Source organism: Dama dama, chromosome 14 (assembly GCF_033118175.1).
Source record: "Dama dama isolate Ldn47 chromosome 14, ASM3311817v1, whole genome shotgun sequence".
NCBI classification, from domain to species: domain Eukaryota; kingdom Metazoa; phylum Chordata; class Mammalia; order Artiodactyla; family Cervidae; genus Dama; species Dama dama.
The window spans coordinates 5370527-5386215 of NC_083694.1; the positions used below are offsets into that span (position 1 = coordinate 5370527).

At 39.6% G+C, this 15689-nt stretch overlaps 1 protein-coding gene and 1 long non-coding RNA gene across 6 annotated transcripts in view; one reads left to right on the forward strand and one right to left on the reverse strand.

The window, feature by feature from the left end:
• Window positions 1-580: 580 nt before the first annotated feature.
• Window positions 581-8178, reverse strand: LOC133068990 (uncharacterized). 2 transcript variants are annotated; one of them, XR_009695742.1, is made up of 3 exons: window positions 8084-8178; window positions 3754-3838; window positions 581-1869 (listed from the first exon to the last, which is right to left on the reverse strand). It is a non-coding gene; the product is annotated as an uncharacterized LOC133068990 (long non-coding RNA). The 2 variants fall into 2 exon arrangements; XR_009695743.1 differs by lacking the exon at window positions 8084-8178 and adding an exon at window positions 7065-7176.
• Window positions 8179-8444: 266 nt separating this feature from the next.
• Window positions 8445-15689, forward strand: part of KCNT2 (potassium sodium-activated channel subfamily T member 2) — a 420730-nt gene continuing 413485 nt past the window's right edge. Inside the window, exon 1 of one of the 4 annotated variants that reach the window (XM_061160003.1) lies at window positions 8445-8968. In XM_061160003.1, the coding sequence (XP_061015986.1) occupies window positions 8874-8968 (95 nt within the window). In that variant the 5' untranslated portion in view covers window positions 8445-8873. The remainder of the gene's footprint in view (window positions 8969-15689) is intronic. The other 3 variants (XM_061160005.1, XM_061160004.1, XM_061160006.1) reach the window with 3 other exon arrangements.

The following is a 15689-nucleotide window of genomic DNA, read 5'->3' on the forward strand; positions in this document are numbered from 1 at the left end:
TGCAAAGAACTGACTCCTTGAAAAAGACCCTGATGTTGGGAAAGATTGAAGGCAGGAGAAGGGGATGACAGAGGATGAGATGGTTGGATGGCATCACTGACTCAATGGACATGAGTTTGAGCCAGTTCTGGGAGTTGGTGATGGACAAGGAAGCTTGGCCTGCTGCAGTCCATGGGGGTCGCAAAAAGTCAGACACTACTGAGCAACTGAACTGAACTGAACTGATATCTTCTTTGGAGAATTGTCTGTTTAGGTCATCTGCCCACTTTTTGATTGGGTTGTTTGTTTTTCTCATATTGAACTGTATGAGCTGTTTGTGTATTTTGGAGATTAACCCTTTGTCTCATTTGCCCTGTTTGCTATTATCTTCTCCCATTCTGACGGTTGTCTTTTCACCTTGTTTATAGTTTCCTGCACTATGCAAATGCTTTGATGTTTAATCAGGTCCCATTTATTTATTTGTGTTTTTGTTTCCATTACTCTAGGAGGCGGATCATAGAGGATCTTGCTGTGATTTATGTCAAAGAGTGTTCTTAGTTTTATATAAATAGAAAAATGTACAGTAAACACACATTTTATTTTCACAGTCAAATGGTACAAATCAACATGACAATGGATGCAGAGATAACATTTAAGACCTTAACGTAGAGAGCTATTCAAAAATAAATAAAAATAAAAATTTGGTATATGAAACTTGTATAATTAATATTTGCAACATAACTTTATAGCTAAATAAAATATATGTGTCCAGAGTCTTATGAATTCATGAATAACAGTAACCTCAATGAATCTCACACTATTATTTGTGAAAAAAACTGTTAGAATTTTCTAATTTCTTTAAATTTTTTTTTTCAATTATGTGCGGTGTTTACACCATTGTGCTTTTGGCAATGAAAACTATTACTGTTAGTTTGCAGCCTATGGACACTGCATAACATTCAGGAAAATTGGACTTTCATAACATTTATAGTGGCTACTTGAGTGATTTATTTTAGCTTTCAATTTCCTCTATCTAATCATTTTCAAAATGGGAAGAATATATATTCACTTAATGTAAGATATTGTCAAATTATTATAAATTTTAAACAAATGAGCCTGGGGTCATTTTTAACACTGGAAAGGACAGACAGTAACTATATAAGCTGTTAATATATAGTAGACATAATACAAAAATCAGCAGAAGTTTTCCTTTTTGTAACTTAAATTTATAACTAGATGAAATCAATAACAATTGACAATATTTTAATACAAGCAAAAGCATTTTAATTGCCAAGACCATAACCCATATTGTTTTTCTTTCTTGCAAGCATTACTCTACCTCTCAGGTCACACCCTCATGAGAGAAGACCTATTATACTTTATATAAGGCTCTGATAAAACACGTTTTAAATTGGCATGCCTTACTTAGGTAAGTGTGACACATGCACATGCGTGCACACGGTTGTTCTTGTTATTCAGTGGCTAACGTGTGTCTGACCCTTTGTGACCCCATGGATTATAGCACGCCAGGCTCCTCTGTCCTCCACTATCTCCAGGAGTTTGCTCAGATTCATGACCATTGAGTCGGTGATGGCATCCAACCATCTCTTCCTCTGCCGTCCCCTTCTCCTCCTGCCTTCAATCTTTCCCAGCATCAGGGTCTTTTCCAATGACTCATCTCTTTGCATTGGGTGGCCAAAGTGTCGGAACTTCAACTTCCATCTTTCCAATGAGTATTCAGGGTTGATTCCTTTAGGATTGACTGGTTTGAACTCTTTGCAGTCCAAGGGACTCCTCTCAAGAATCTTCTCCAGCACTGCAATTAGAGGGCATCAATTCTTCTGCACACAGCCTTCTTTGTGGTCCAACTCTCACATCTGTACATGAGTACTGGAAAAACCATATACGGACTGCCATATATATATATATATCTCACAATTTTCCCATGCTAGAATTAAAACATTTCAAGATTATTGACTCATTTTCTCTTCCTCTACTTAATCTTACTTTCCTTTCTTGCTTTCTATCATTCAGCAGACTTTGTTTTGGGGTCCATACTATATACCAGGCACTGTTCTGCATGCTGACAAGATCCACAAGGTCTTACCCTTACAGTGAAAGTGAAAGTCGCTCAGCCGTGTCTGACTCTCTGCAACCCCATGGACTATACAGTCCTTGGAATTCTCTAGGCCACTATACTGGAGTGATAGCCATTCCCTTCTCCAGAGGATCTTCCAAACCCAGGGATCAAACCCATGTCTCCCACATTGCAAGCAGATTCTTTACCAGCTGAGCCACAAGGGAAGCCCAAGAATACTGGAGTGGGTAGTCTATCCCTTCTCTAATGGATCTTCCCGACTTAGGAATTGAACCGGGGTCTCCTGCATTGCAGGAATATTCTTTACCAACTGAGCTGTAAGGGAAGCCCTTACAGAGCTCATATCAATTGTCGAGGGATTGGAGCCCAGGAAAGTACAAACACAGAGAGCATCTTTGCATAATGTGATTATAAAAGTCTTCTCTGACAAAGTGATGATGAAGTTATGATGCAGCTGTGGTGAGAAGGTGGGGGGAAACAGGGTTCAGGGAAAATAAACAAGTGAAAAAGAAAAAAACAGGCTGCAGCATAGTGGCTCAGCAGGACTTGGACTGGGCAACTTTATAATTTATTTTCATTTAGATTACCAACTGACAAACACAGATACCTAACAGTTATTTATCGTAAATCTTCTTTCTCAGCTATTTTGGGGAGAACATGCACTTTGGAGTCAGAAAATCAAGGTTTGGAGTCTTGGCTTAGGACCTTCTACCTGGGTGATACCATCTGAGACTAAGTTTTCCCATCATTGAAAACTGGACAAAGTTCTTTGGTTTTCATAATTGTTGTGAATCACCTATATAATGTCTGACACATAAGAGTTACATTGCAGCTATTAGTTTCTTAGCATTGTTATGTTTCTATGCTTGAAGAATGACAAGAATATGACTTAATCCATTCCCTTAGGCAGCTTCTCGTTCACTCATAGAAGGTTATTGACCACCCACTAATTAACAAGCATTGTGAAAAGGACAAAATCATAGTCACCATTATTGTTTTGGAAGGTTTGGAGACGACAAGCTTAGGGCAAAGGGAAGACAGAGACGGGGGCTTCTCTGATCTCTCTGTGAACTGGATTTGGGACACTACACATAACCCTAACCCTGACCCTGACCCTGACCCTAACCCTAACCCTGACCCTAACCCAGGATGACAGCAGGAGTTTTCCAAACCTACTGGAGATAATCTTTCCCTGCAGAAATGTATATGTTTCGTAGGTAGAAGCCTCATGTGGGTGTGATTCCTGGATTATTGTAGGAGAACATGCTTCAGAGGTATTTAAACACATTTGATACTAATTCCCTAATTTGACTCTGTTTTCTTCCTCCAAAAATTCAAAGGAAGAGACTTTAGAAGCAGGTAAAGGGAGATGATATGGGCTGTCATTGAATGATGCTGTATAAGATGTGTGTTTACGGAAAGCTTTGAGAAAAGGGACAGAAGCATAGAGGAAACTCACAGAGGACACTGCTATTAAAATAATAATAAAACGCTATAGCCTTATATTACATTAATGTAATTTATGACAAGCTTCCATCATAAGGTGCAAATACACATTCTGCTTCTCGAAGAGATTTTAATTTTACAACAAAAGCTACTGGAAGTGTTGGGCAAATCATGTTAATTACTGGAATATCTTCATAAATCTCCAAATGGCCTTCCTCTAAACGACATACCTGTGCTTTTCAGGTGGAATTGGTGAGTCAGTGGTGATATTCTGCCTTTTCATTTTCTCTCCACTGGTTCCTCTTTTCAGTGTTGCTGAAATAAAAATGATGCTGTTCATGTGGCTGGACATGCTCAGAATATAGGACAGGTTTTGTTACAGTTTTCTTCCTGTAGATAGAATCTATTTTAGCTTGAATTAAGGGTCACAGAATAAAATCAATCAAGAAAATAGACACCTGTGTCTGAATTCCCTTCTGTCTGCCTCCCACCTCTGCAGCCCATCCGCTCCTGCAGGTACCATTACGGGCTCAGGGTCTGCCCTGCTGTCATCTCCTGGTACCTTCAGCCAGGTGCATTTATCTCTTTAGAGGATGTTTCTTGATTTTACATCTCTGGATAAAAATCTGTTCCTGGTATTCAGACCCATAGATTCAAAACTTCTTGACTTCTCCCTTTTGCAGATGGCTCAGAGTGAACTCATTTTCTCACTCAGACCTATTTCTGTATTCCCGTCTCACCCAAGAATAATACTCTTCACCTACTTACTCATCCTGGAAGCCCAGAAACTATCATTGATTCTTCACTCCCCTATTAACTTTCACAATCTCTCAACTATCTGGTCCTGCCAAGACCATCTTCTTAATTTTTTACAAAACTGTCTTCTAGTTTCCATCTGCACTGTAATTATTTCAGACAATCAGCATATCTCTCCTGATCTACTGTATGGCTCATCAATGATCTCCCTTCATCCCTTTCTGTCTTCCCCACCAATCAATTATCTTCACTGCTAACCATGGTAGTCTTTCCAAACATGAACTGGGTTTTGTCACATACTTCCTTAAAAATCCTCAAAAGGTTCAGCATTGTCTAGAAGTTAAAACCCACACTTATCGCAAGGCATGCCAAGCCCCTCCAAATAATAAATGAAGGCAGCTCCTGGCTGCTAATCTTCCTGCCAATTTTTCTCCTTTCTCTCTGTCCCCTCCCGACCTAAATATACACCCTGAGCTCAAACTACATGAAGCTTTTACATTTGCTGGAATCTGCCATCGCTTTCTTATATCCATTATCTGTACCTGTGTACTTGCTGATGCTCTCATTTGCTTTTAAAATTCTTTAGTGTAAATCTCATCTCCTCCAAAAACCCTTCCTGATTTTCCCAAAGCAGAATGAGATGTCCCTCTGTGCTCCTCAGCAACACAGCTGCCAGTGATAATTACTAGTGTTGCCATATTCTACTGTACCTATTGGATGGCCTTCTCCTTCCCCATTAGACTATGAGAAGTTTAATTCATAGTGATGACTTCATGAATCTTTGTTAAAAAAATTAACTGAACACACCTTTCTCTTATACATTGAAATGCTGCTATGTAACTTAATGATGCTGAATAGATGTGGATTATCCCACCTTCTTTTTGCCTACACAGATGAAGGATCTATGAAGTAGGAAGGCTAACATATATAAAGTTACTTTTTTCTATGCAAAATTTATTTTCAAATAACTTTTATAGGCCTAGGTAGACATAATCACTGACAGTTTTAAAAATGTTCTCATAAAAATAACACATGTAATGTGCACATATTTTTGGGTAAAAAACCCCAACATATTCTATACTTCCAACTATGCTTATTATTCACAAGATAATTACCAAGAAATTGCTTTTTGTAAGCAAAATCCTTCTTCACTCATCATCTTCACTCTTTACTCACTCTTCACTTCATTCTTCACTCTACTCTCATTTATTTTTATATTTAAATATTAATATAATTAGTGTACTGGAAATCAAAGATTTAAGAAAAATACCTTTTCTGTATTGAAAATGGAAGAAATTAGAAGATATTCTGAAATCTGTTTCTGAAAAGAATAGGGAATGAATCTTCTCTCTAATTATCAGTCTAGGCATGGTCTACTCCACCACTATTGTAATTCAGAAGAGTTTTGGTGTGTGTTCTCTCAGTATTATGAGACCAAATTAGTCTATTGCTCTCATCTACACTAGATTTTGATTTGATCACCTAAGATTATCAGCAAGGAAGTTGCAAAATTGTACAGAACCAAGTTAAAATTGTTTCTAAAAATCAACTCTAATGTAATGGTAAAATGAAAGCTTTCACACACACACACACACATACACACACACACACAGAAAGAGTCTATGAAATAGGAGATTAAAAGAGCACATTGAAAAAAGGAAACCAAGATAAAAAGAGTGAAAGAGGAAAGTATATTTTAACAGTAGGAAATGGCATGACTCGGCATGAAAAAAGGAGTAAAAAGTATAGAAAGATAGCTGGGAGAGCTAAAAGTAAAAATTAATGACAAAAAATGAAAAGTCTGCCTTTAGAAAACTGGAAAAAATTAAGTTTCAGTGCCCAAATATTGCTATATTTTAAGACTATCAGGATAGTGTTTGTTATATTGCATCATTCTCTTAATTTTCTAAAAATTCAGAAAGATAAGATTCTTCACTGGTGACAATTGTAAGGCACATATTGGTTTCCACTTGCTTTGACACAGTAGGGTCCTTTGTACCCTTTGTATCCTTGACAGCTGGGCTATGACACTACTAGCGGAGCTAGTTTTTAGTTATTCCTTCTTTTTCTTTCTGCCTGAGGTACTTGTTCCCTCTTAAAATGTTTCCTGGGTACTTGGAAGCCAAATAATTCAAACTGTCATAAGGGTGAGGGTGCACAGCTTTCTTTTAAATCAAATGCTGCTGCTTTACTCTCTAATCTGTAACATCACAGGAATCTAACACCAAACAGCTATTTTTTTCTTCATTTTAGTGCCTTGCTTCTGAATTGGTTACTGATACATAAATACTTCAGAGATCTTCCCTGTATATAAAAGCAGGCTATAATAATATAAATAAAAATATAAATATTAGCCTGGAACAGTAAAAAAAAAAAAAAAAAAGCAAACTTCACAGAGCTATCTTAATAGCAGATGATAAGGTCCAAAATGTAAAACAGATATTCTCTCCTCAACCCCGGCCCATCCCACCTAAACTAACAATGTGCCGATTGACCTTTCTCATCTGGCAAAGTGGTGACAAAACACACACACACACACACACTAAACAAAAACAAACCATAAACATATAACTTTGGAGCTAAAGCCAACATGGAAAAAAAAAAGATTAACTTCCTAGGTTTAAGAGCTTTTAATGCGTCTCAACAGTACGTGTTGAGATGTTACTCATTTTGAGGGCATTGTGCTAGAAAGATAAGCCAGGGAAGGGGGATAAGATGTAGAGAAATGCACAGTTAATCATACAGCCGGCCAGAAAATAATAAGCACTCCAAGCAAAACACTCACAGAGGGTATGAAGTGTTCAAAGGAAGAAGGCATCTTAGCCAACTGGAAGCATCAGGAAATCTAATAGAGGAGATGTCATTTGAGGTGGGTCTGGAAGAATGGGTAGGATCTGGAAGATAGGGACATTTATTTCCACTGATTCTTAAGATTCAGGTAGGTGCTCACTTGATTTTCTCTTCTTCTACATTTTGATTTCTTGAATTTCTAACTTTCTGTATTTAACCCTCCACTCCATGACCTCACTGAGAACTTAATCATACCAAATTAATCACTGACTCCTGAATGAACCAACCATTTCTAACTATCATTTTGCATGCACTCAGGATTCTCTCTGCTCGCTCCACTGCTTTCTTCCCTTTCTTTGAATAAGTTGCAAAGTGACATAGAAGACTTGGTTCATTTTCTGTCTTGACCCTTCTGTGCATGAAAAAGTGTGTTATCTCATAGGTATTTCCAAAACTCTGTATGACTGTGTCTCATGTTGTATCACTTCATTTATAAGCTTGATCCTCCAAGCAAACGATGAGATCCCTGAGGCCGCTGGCAGGGACACAATCTTCTCTGTACCCTCAGGCCCGTGTCTCTCAGAGAAGTAGTTGGTGTCTGAATGCACACACCCTGATGGAATCGGTGTTTGGTAGAAGAGCAACATAGGGGTGTTCCCATAAGCTGCGGTCCATTCTGAAAAGCAGGCTGTGGACCCTCGGGTTCACCTTTCCTCCGCCCGCGTGGACCACTAACAGCGGCGCACTGAGCAAGCCGAAGGCCACATGGAAGCCCACAGCACCACACTCTTGCCCTAAAATGTCATCCGCGACGCATTCTAATGAGCCCTCCCTACCAGCATCTAAACACTTCTCTGCAGCGGCCTAAAGTGGCCCTTATTCATTCCTTTCTAGGATCAGGGAAACACCTCCCTGGCTTTCAGTCTGTGAGAAAAAAAAAAAAAGACTAGGACTTTCCTGAGGCTGGGAGCGGGGATTCCCTCTCCAGGAACGTGCCATTTCCACGCCGCCTACCTGGCTGAAGGCGGCCAAAGACGAGGAGCCGGGTGACCTGGGGACACCAGACGCGCGCGGGTCCCCCTCCTCCGGAGGTTGGGGGGGGTCTCAGCCCGGGAACCCACTAATTAGGCTCGCCCCCATTGGTCGTCCCCCGGCACCTCCGTCACCATTATGCTAACGAGGGGCGTCTCATTGGCGGGGCCTCCGCGGCGGCCCCGCCCACGGGGAGAGCCCTTGCGCGGCGCCGGGACCCCCAGCCCCAGGCCCCCCGGCGCCTGCGCGGCCGTGCGGGGCGTCCGCCTGCGGGGACTTGCTGCAGGCTGGGCTACCCTCCGAGGAGGGTCGCGCCTGCCGCCGGGCGGGACGGGCTTTCACCCTCGCGCTGCGCGCACGCCCACCCCTCTCCTCTCTTTCTAGGCACCGCGCGTCTTTTCTCTTTTTTTCGGGCGAAGTAACTTTTGCATTCCCGCCTCCCCCGAGTCCTGTCGACCAGAGGCGGCGCCCAGCCTGGGGGCGGTTCTTTGGCATCGTCGGTCCTTGTCAGAGCCAGACTTTTGCTCCTGGGCTGGGTTTGCATCATCCCCATCACACCCTCCGGAGGAGAGGAGCCGGCCCCTTTCGGCCTCAGCTTCCGGCTGGGCGCAGACCCCCCTCCGGCTCCCAGGCCCCTTCCCCTGCTGCGTTCCCCCCTCCCGCCGCCACCTTTAACGAAGTCCTCGCTCCCCCCATTCCGCAATATTTTCTTTCGCTCGCCCTCCTCGCCTCCTCCATTCGTTGTCTCACGTTTCCCACTCTTTGAGGAAGGATGGTTGATCTGGAGAGCGAAGTGCCCCCTCTGCCTCCCAGGTACAGGTTTCGGGATTTGCTGCTCGGGGACCAAGGATGGCAGAACGACGACAGGTGAGTGGTGTGCTGCAGCGTGGCTCCGGAGATACAGCTGGAAAAGGGAGGGATGGGGAGGCTGAAAGGCTAAGAGGAGGGAGACGAGGAAAGGGAGCCAGAGCTGGGGGAGGGAGGGAGAGGGACTCTGACGTGTCTCTCCATTTTGACTATAGGGCAATTGTTGTAGGCAAGGAACTCCTTCTTTTCACTTTCGGACCCCTGCAATGTATTTATTGCATTTATTTGGTGCTTATTCTTTTGTCTATCTGTGCTTTCCCAGGGTGTGGATGAGGCTGGTGTGAGAGGTATAGTACGTCCAAATGGCACGCAGCATCACTGCCGATCAGTTTTCATATTTTTCCCTTGGATGTTGTTAATCAAATTTGAAAATGCATCCGAGTTGACTGAAAAAGCACCCAAATCCCCTGCACCTGTTTACTTACTCCGCGTCGGTCTTGTCCTGATTAGGTGTCCACCCGCCACTGGGAATTTTATGCATTTAAAACATTTGGAGACGCAGGTAGACAGTTGGTTTCAATATGTAACAGGTAGTTAGTGAAAATAACAGCGTTTGCAATGGAAAAACCTCACTTTGAACGGGTAACCATGATTATTATTCATAATGTGTTCGTATAGCATGATCCAACCTTCTCATAAATAATGTATTTAACCTAAATAGTATATATGTCACAAAATTAAAGCATAATTTCAAAACTAGAGTGTTATTAGCAAAATATTGCTCGTGTTTTATCTGTAGCATCACTGCTTTGCCTCGTTAAACTTTTGGAATTACTCTTGTTATGTCTTATTATTATTTTTTAAAAAGCACATTTTATGTTTCATTGAATTTGATATTTTCTGAAATAGTCATTTAGGTATCACCTGCCACATTTCCTTGTTTTAGAACAATACGTGTATACTAACTAGACTTTCAACTCAATTGAAATGTTTCGTTAAACTTCAGTTTGGTATTGCTGTTCTAATTACATAAAAAATCATTTATTGGCCCCATTCAGAATCTCCTTGTTCAACCACTGGGAAATACCTTCCTCCCATCTCAGATCCGGATACAAACCCACACTACACACAGGGGATTTTATCTGGGGCATCAATGGTGGCCTTCTTCTTTGGTCTCATATTAGCAATGTAAAGGGATATGGATGTTTTGTAGATGATATTTCAGTTCAATATCTTTAGGCAAAAATGTCTCTATTGATAAAAATTAAAGAATTCATACCAGTATGCTTGGAAAGTAAGGTGTTCTGGTTGACTAAAGATGAAGAAAAGAGTATTTAAACAAATTTCAGTGCTAATTGACATTTAGATACACTATTTTAACTTAGCTCAGTGGCTCATCAAGTGCAGCTTGGTGTTCATAGTGATTGGATCTATATTTGTTACTTCAGGATGTCAAGATCATCATGTATTAATTAAATAGAAATCCTCATTGCAAAATGTGAGTTGGGCAGAGTACATAGAGGACGTATTTCGGACTGGTGGTGGTAGCCTTGTTTCTTTTTTAAACATCATATCCAAGATAATGATTGCTCATGGGGTTGCCCTCACTTTTCTCGGGGTGTTGAAGATATTTAGGTAATTAAGAATTTCGAATAGTTGAATGCATCCTAAATGAGTCATTGCCATGTTAAAAAATATTTTGCACTTTTAAAATCCCTTTTATAATGTAAGTTTATACTAGCCCAAGTTTAACTCTAAAATTCGGCCGTATATAATAAAGTATTGTTACCAAACTAAACTTGGGTCCACTTGCCTGTGCAGTAAAGCCGATCTACTGACAATGCTTTGTGGTGAAGACAAAAGAAAAATTGAAGTCATTCAGTCGTGTCCAACTCTTTGCAACCCCGTGGATTGTAGCCCACCAGGCTCCTCTATCCATGGGATTTTCCAGCCAAGAATACTGGAGTGGGTTGCCATTTCCTTTTCCAGGGGAAACTTCCTGACCTAGGGATGGAACCGGAGTCTCCCGCACTGAAGGCAGACTCTTTACCATCTGAGCCACCAGGGAAGCCCTGGCAAGTGGCTAGCACCCTTTATTTTTATTTTGACGCTCTTTATTTCAGGGCACCAAGCAAGGAGGCCAGGTAGCTGATCCTGGAAATGCCTAAACTTCCCAATAGCTTTCAGGGAGATGTTTTTAAAGACAGAATGTGGGGGAGGGGCAGTTGTGCAGTATGTGCAGCTCCTGGACAGTCTTTTGATTGGTTGGTGATGAGGTAATCAGGAGTCTACACATTCAACTTTCTGGTTCTCAACCAGCTTGGGGTCTACCAGGTTGTGGACAGCAGGAAGTTAACTTCTTCCACCTAGTGGGGGTCTTAGTGTCTGCAGAACAGACTAAAGATCAGGGCTCAGAATGTTTTGATGGCTGTTGAGGTCCTCAACTTTGTTTAATTTCTCACATATTCTTATTCTGTTTTGCTTGACTGTTTTCCTTTCTTTCTGCCATTTCCCCACTTCTCCAGTTAAATTTATTCTTTGGAACTCAGCCTCGGAGGCTAAAGTTTTCTACAGACAAGGGCCAGGCAGAGGACACGGTGGGGGGAAATCTGTCTTGGGAACTCCCCATAGGGTCCTGTTCAGTTACAGTATTAACATTTTAAACATTGTTCATTCACACTTAAAGGTGATTTTGTGCCTCCATGAAAACTCACTGTTTAGTTTTGGTTATGTTTGTTGTCCATCTTTGAAGACAAGATCCTTTGATTAATAGGGAGAACCCAGATTTCAATGCTGTGCTTATGTATTCACTACCTGAGTGACCTTAGGCAAGTCATTCAGCTGTTACAAATTTCAGTAATTTTGTTTCTGTAAGATATTTCTGTAAAACTAATAGTTTACACTAAGTACTTAGCTAGTGCTATATGTTGACTATCCTATATGTTATATGTGTATGTGTGTGTGTAACATACATGTAAAGACATATGTATATGTTAACTTATGATATTTATTATTTTAGTCAATTCTCTGATTGTCCTTGAATTACAGATAATTATTTTAAGGACTAGGAAACTCAGTTTCTGGGAAATGAAATACTTGTTATGGTGTTATACCTTAAAAGTGTAAAGATGACACTTGGGTTCAGTCCTTTGTGACTCAAATTACTTAAGAAGCTCCTAATTTCCCTCTACCTAATTAAATTTCAATTTGTAAGAATAATTTTATGTACTCTAGCATAGGTGAGGTGCTCTTCATTGCGTTCCCTTCTTAATCCACGAGTCAAAGTTTGCAAGTGAAGTCATCTCTTTGCCTTTAGTATGGTCACAAATTTCTCTTTGCAATTAAGTATGATAGCAATGTTGTTCTCAGTTATCTTTGTGGGCTCAATTCCTACAGAGAAAAGGAGGAAGCACTCTTCAATCCGGGAATAAGTAGACAGTTCTGCCAACAGATGCATTTAGCGCTCTGCCCATATTCTCTGGATATTTTCTAGGAACACCCTCTGCCTGACATTTTTTGTTTGTTTCCTCTTGGCCTTATGTGCACACCCGGCCCTCTTGGAGAGCAAGCCAGAAGTACCACTGAGTAAATACAAATTTGTTAGATAAATACTGTAGCCTCCTAGTTCCTTGGTTGGGACCATTCTGGCTTATGTTCTTTGTACTGTGTCCTATGGGCCCCCACTCTAATTGGCATGGGGGGTAACTGGCTTTATGTTGTGAGCTTTATTAGCTTTCTTCCCTCTCTCCCTGACTGGTGTTTTCTCGATCATTTCCCAAGTAAACTACTTACACTTCCCTCCTTATCTCAAGGTCCGCTTCTGGTGGAATCTGCATCACAATGGATATCTTCCTCATCTAGAGGTACATTCTACAAATGATGGGGGAGAATTAGAGGAGAGGAAAGTAGAGCTCTTCATTTTAAGAATTTTAAGTTCAGTCTTAATAGGATATGGTAGATTGGCATGTAAAAATGAATGAGGCATATTACTGATGCGTGAAGGGGTAGTGTTAAAGAGGGAATATTGGTGAGTCTGTCATTATACAGAAGTGTATATATGGAATGCTTATGTAATATACACATCAGTGGATCCTTTTGTAAATCTTATCCTCTAATGCTTATGTTCAGTCATGTCTGACTCTTTGCGACCCCATGGACTGTAGCCTACCAGCCTCCTCTGTCCATGGGATTTCCCAGGCAAGAATACTGGAGTAGGTTGCCTTTTCCTTCTCCAAGGGGTCTTCCATGCGAAATGCCATGCTGGATGAAGCACAACCTGGAATCAAGATTGCAGGGAGAAATATCAATAACCTCAGCTATACATATGACACCACCCTTATGGCAGAAAGTTAAGAGGGACTAAAGAGCCTCTTGATGAAGCTGAAAGAGGAGAGTGAAAAAGTTGGCTTAAAACTCAACATTCAGAAAACTGAGATCATGGCATCTGGTCCCATCAGTTCATGGCAAATACAGGGGGAAACAATGGAAACACTGACAGACTTTATTTTCTTGGGCTCCAAAATCACTACAGATGGTGACACAGCCATGAAATTAAAAGACACTTGCTCCTTGGAAGAAAAGCTATGAAAAGCCTAGATAGCATATTAAAAAGGAGAGGAATTACTTTACCGACAATGGTCAAAGCTATGGATTTTCCAGTATTCATGTATGGATGTGAGGGCTGGACCATAAAGAAGGCTGAGCACCAAAGAATTGATGCTTTTGAACTGTGGTGTTGGAGAAGACTCTTGAGTGTCCCTTGGACTGCAAAGAGATGAAATCAGTCAATCCTAAAGAAAATCAGTCTTGAATATTCATTGGAAGGACTGAAGGTGAAGCTGAAACTCCAGTACTTTGGCCGCCTGATGTGAAGAACTGGCTCATTAGAAAAGACCCTGATGCTGGGAAAGATTGAAAGCAGGAGGAGAAGGGGACAATAGAGGATGAGATGGTTGGATGGCATCACTGACTCGATGGACATGAGTTTGAGTGAGCTCCGGGAGTTGGTGATGGACAGAGAAGCCTGACGTCCTGCTGTCCATGGGGTCATAAAGAGTCAGACACGACTGAGTGACTGAACTGAACTGTGTGGTCTTTTATCCAGTCAGCTAATGTTTGAATGCATGCTACATCTCAGGGCCTCATGAAGTTAGGCTTTGGGAAGAACATAAGAAAGAATATGAAAACAAGGCTTCATCAGGGAGGAGTTCACAGATATAATTTTAAGTGAATTTCTGCCATGATGTTGACAGTATTGCTTATGTTATGATGATGTCCTTGCAGAATTTCTATTTTGAGACTGTCAAGAAGAGCATCCACCATTTGTAAGTAGTGTATTCAGTGTTTGCTTGAAAATAAAGTAGCTAAAATCACTAGAGATGGCTCAAAGTCTTCTATATACTTTAAATCTAATATTTAGACTACTTAATATCATCAAAGTTACTCTGTAATTGAAACCAATATGAGTAGAGACTGAACCTTTAATTGATCTTCTGTGGGGACCATTCTGTAATACATAAAATTGTAGGGTTAAAATACATTTTCCCCCCTATTTTAGTGTTTTAAGATTTATAAAACAGTAAAGATTTAGAATATTCTCTTGCAGTTAAAAATTGGTAAATTTAAGGTATTAAATGTCTTCAGACAGTTTGGACAAGCCCTTCTCATCCTTCATCATGACTTAGTAATTTTAAAGTTTAGAACACAATGCACTAGATGTGGATAAATTATCACAACTGTAGATAAATTGCTGTTAATGGACAATTCTCAGTTGCAGTCATATGGGAGTAGGCCATTTATTTAATTAACATTATTCTAGTGTTCAGATATTTGGTCAGGTGTTGCAACTCCAGTAATTTTAAGTGTATCATTCATATTTTATAGTTGGCATTTACATGTAATGCAAACAAGTCAACTAATACATTGTGGTAATTGAAAATATAAAAGAACTTGAACAAAAAGTGCAATTCAATCAATTATTAGTTAAGAGGTATTTATAAAATGGAGAGAATGTTGGATAGCTTTTGGAGTATAGTTAAGTTTATATATCATAAAATGTAAATATGTGACGTTATTTTTTGTTATTATTTTTTCTTTTTTTTGTTTTATATTTAAAAAAATTATTTTCTGTGACTTTATATAATCAAATTGAATTAGGGAAATGATTTTGGATTGGCACATGGCAAATTTATATGTTATCACTTTTATCTCCCTTATTAAATTATGTATTATTTTGAAAGTATCCATTTAATGTAAAATTCTTATTCTGAATGTTTATATTCAGGTCAGTAATACACTTTTAAAATATTTTGTGCTATTAAAAATAATTAAATTTTAATTTTACTATTTAATTAATTATCCAGTTATCTATATATTATCTATATATAGTGGAACCAACCATACATATGCAATATCTATAAAAATGATTTCAGCATTTATTATTCAAGAGTCTAGACAGTTCTATATCTGTTAGAGCTGTCATATTAAAAGAACTCTCTATGAATAAGGCAATAAAAATATTACCTGCTACTGAAATAGGTAATGGTGTAAAAATTGACTTTATATATATATATATATATATATATATATATATACACACACACACATATATATATGAAAATTTATTGTGGTCTTCATTATTGGTACAAAATAAACATTAAATTGATAATGTACTTAGTCATAACCTGTACCTTTAGGTTAATACTGAATGTGATACTTCTGGGGTTTCTAGTCATGCTCTTGCTCATATGTTTATATATTATTTTGTCATTGATGGTTCATC